Source organism: Sphaeroforma arctica (genome assembly GCF_001186125.1).
Source record: "Sphaeroforma arctica JP610 unplaced genomic scaffold supercont1.155, whole genome shotgun sequence".
Lineage (NCBI taxonomy): Eukaryota > Ichthyosporea > Ichthyophonida > Sphaeroforma > Sphaeroforma arctica.
The window spans coordinates 1-1,703 of NW_014040403.1; the positions used below are offsets into that span (position 1 = coordinate 1).

General features: G+C 41.9%; 1 protein-coding gene across 1 annotated transcript; it reads left to right on the forward strand.

Annotated features, from left to right (window-relative positions):
* Positions 1-698: 698 nt before the first annotated feature.
* Positions 699-1,647, forward strand: SARC_03150 (hypothetical protein; the record flags this gene model as incomplete). Its single annotated transcript, XM_014303047.1, has 3 exons — positions 699-792; positions 1,157-1,268; positions 1,596-1,647. Coding segments are annotated over 3 exons (258 nt in total), but the record flags the coding sequence as incomplete, so codon positions are not given.
* Positions 1,648-1,703: the final 56 nt, after the last annotated feature.

Sequence of the window (1,703 nt, forward strand, 5' to 3'; positions counted from 1 at the left end):
ACAGAAACGTTGGTGCTTGATGGAGAACAGCGGCAATTGCAGCGGTGCAGAGCATTTACGCGCGCGAAAACTTAATTTGGGTTTGAGAAAGCCACTGACCACTTAGCCGAAGCCAAAGCCAATGGGCTAGAGCAATTTGTTGGCTTAGTTCGTTCACAGTTTAACATGTTTTAAATGTCATAGAATAAGCCAGGGGTCCACTACCTTATGTTGCTATTTAAATACCATATCGGGTCAGGTCTGAACAAAACCAGCAAAAACGTTAAGATACTTCAGCGTATACGCTCAACGTAAACGGGATGTAGTACGTATATGTACATATTTAGAGCCTTGACTATTTTTGTTTGTTTATATATTTACAGTTTACGCGTATGTTCTATTTGCTAGGCGGCTATGACATTGCAGTTTCCACCTCAGAACCTACAAAGTACTGATTTAAATATATGTTCTGATGCGCGAAACGTAGTGAGGTTAGGAACTTACGACACACCACAGATCCTTCGGACATTGGTTCGACCTATTATTATTCTACTTTCTTTTCTAGAGAGGGGGTCATGACAACAGTTAAATAACTTCCCGTGTATTTCGTTAAAAGTACAGTTAGGGCCGAGTGTATACCCCCAACTTAACTAGCGAGCAGTAGAGACTGGTGAGTACAAGGTATTCTGCCTTGACGAGCGAGGACTTGCTCTGAACATATGGCGGAGGCGGCGAAGGCCGAGGGCCTCATGAAAGAGCTGCAAAAACTTAGATCTCGGTCACAGTCCTTTCTACAGAATCACGAACCAATAGGTGAGTAACATAGCTGGCACCGATCAGCTTCACTAGAGTGTAGTTCGCAATGGAATTGAAAAATAAATGGCTGTCGTGCTACTGTACTAGACAGTCGCGGGAAGAAGTAGCGTAGGTTTGATCGTGTCGGTATATTCATCCCCAAATCACAGTGCCTCTATCACCCGTAAGGCAAAGAAACTTCCCAAGGCCAGACTTAGCCGACAGCTTATGTGAAAAAAAGTTCCACGATTTGACTATAGTGTATAACACATGCTAGAATCGCGCCATTCCACTTTTTGTATGGATTGAATTTGAACCGTAGAGTAGTAGGTGCAACCAATCTCACATACATAGCCGTGTGTTTGATAATTTGTTTGCACAGCAAGTAGCACTCCAACAAAGCAAGATACGGATTCGTCCAGCCGTCTGGCGTTCCGTGAGGTCGTGGAAGCCGTCAAACATACGAATAATGCTATATTTGAGCTGTTTGTGAGGTATGCCTAAGGATTGACTGCTCCTCTACTGTATTCTTCGTACTCGATTTTTGCATGTGTTGGAAATACTTTGTGTGTGTGTGTGTGTGTGTGTGTGTGTGTATGTTTTAAATATGTTTCTTGCAGACATTTTTTTACATGCGTTCACGAACAGCATGTATATGAGTTACACTGATCATTGTGTTACCTATAGATATATGTGTCTGAACTTAGATATTACTATTATGCAATGTTGCCCCTTTGGCAGATTTCTTTGCACATTGCGTTCGTAAGCTCAAGAACATAATTCTATATCGCACCGTTCTTCCAATATTTATTCTTTTACAGACAGCAGTCAGATTGGAAACTACAAACAGAAAACTCGCAAAGTGATTGGCAAGTATGTGCACAGTCAGCAGAACTTAATTGGCCAATTGTCTTTACTTCTACCTTTCG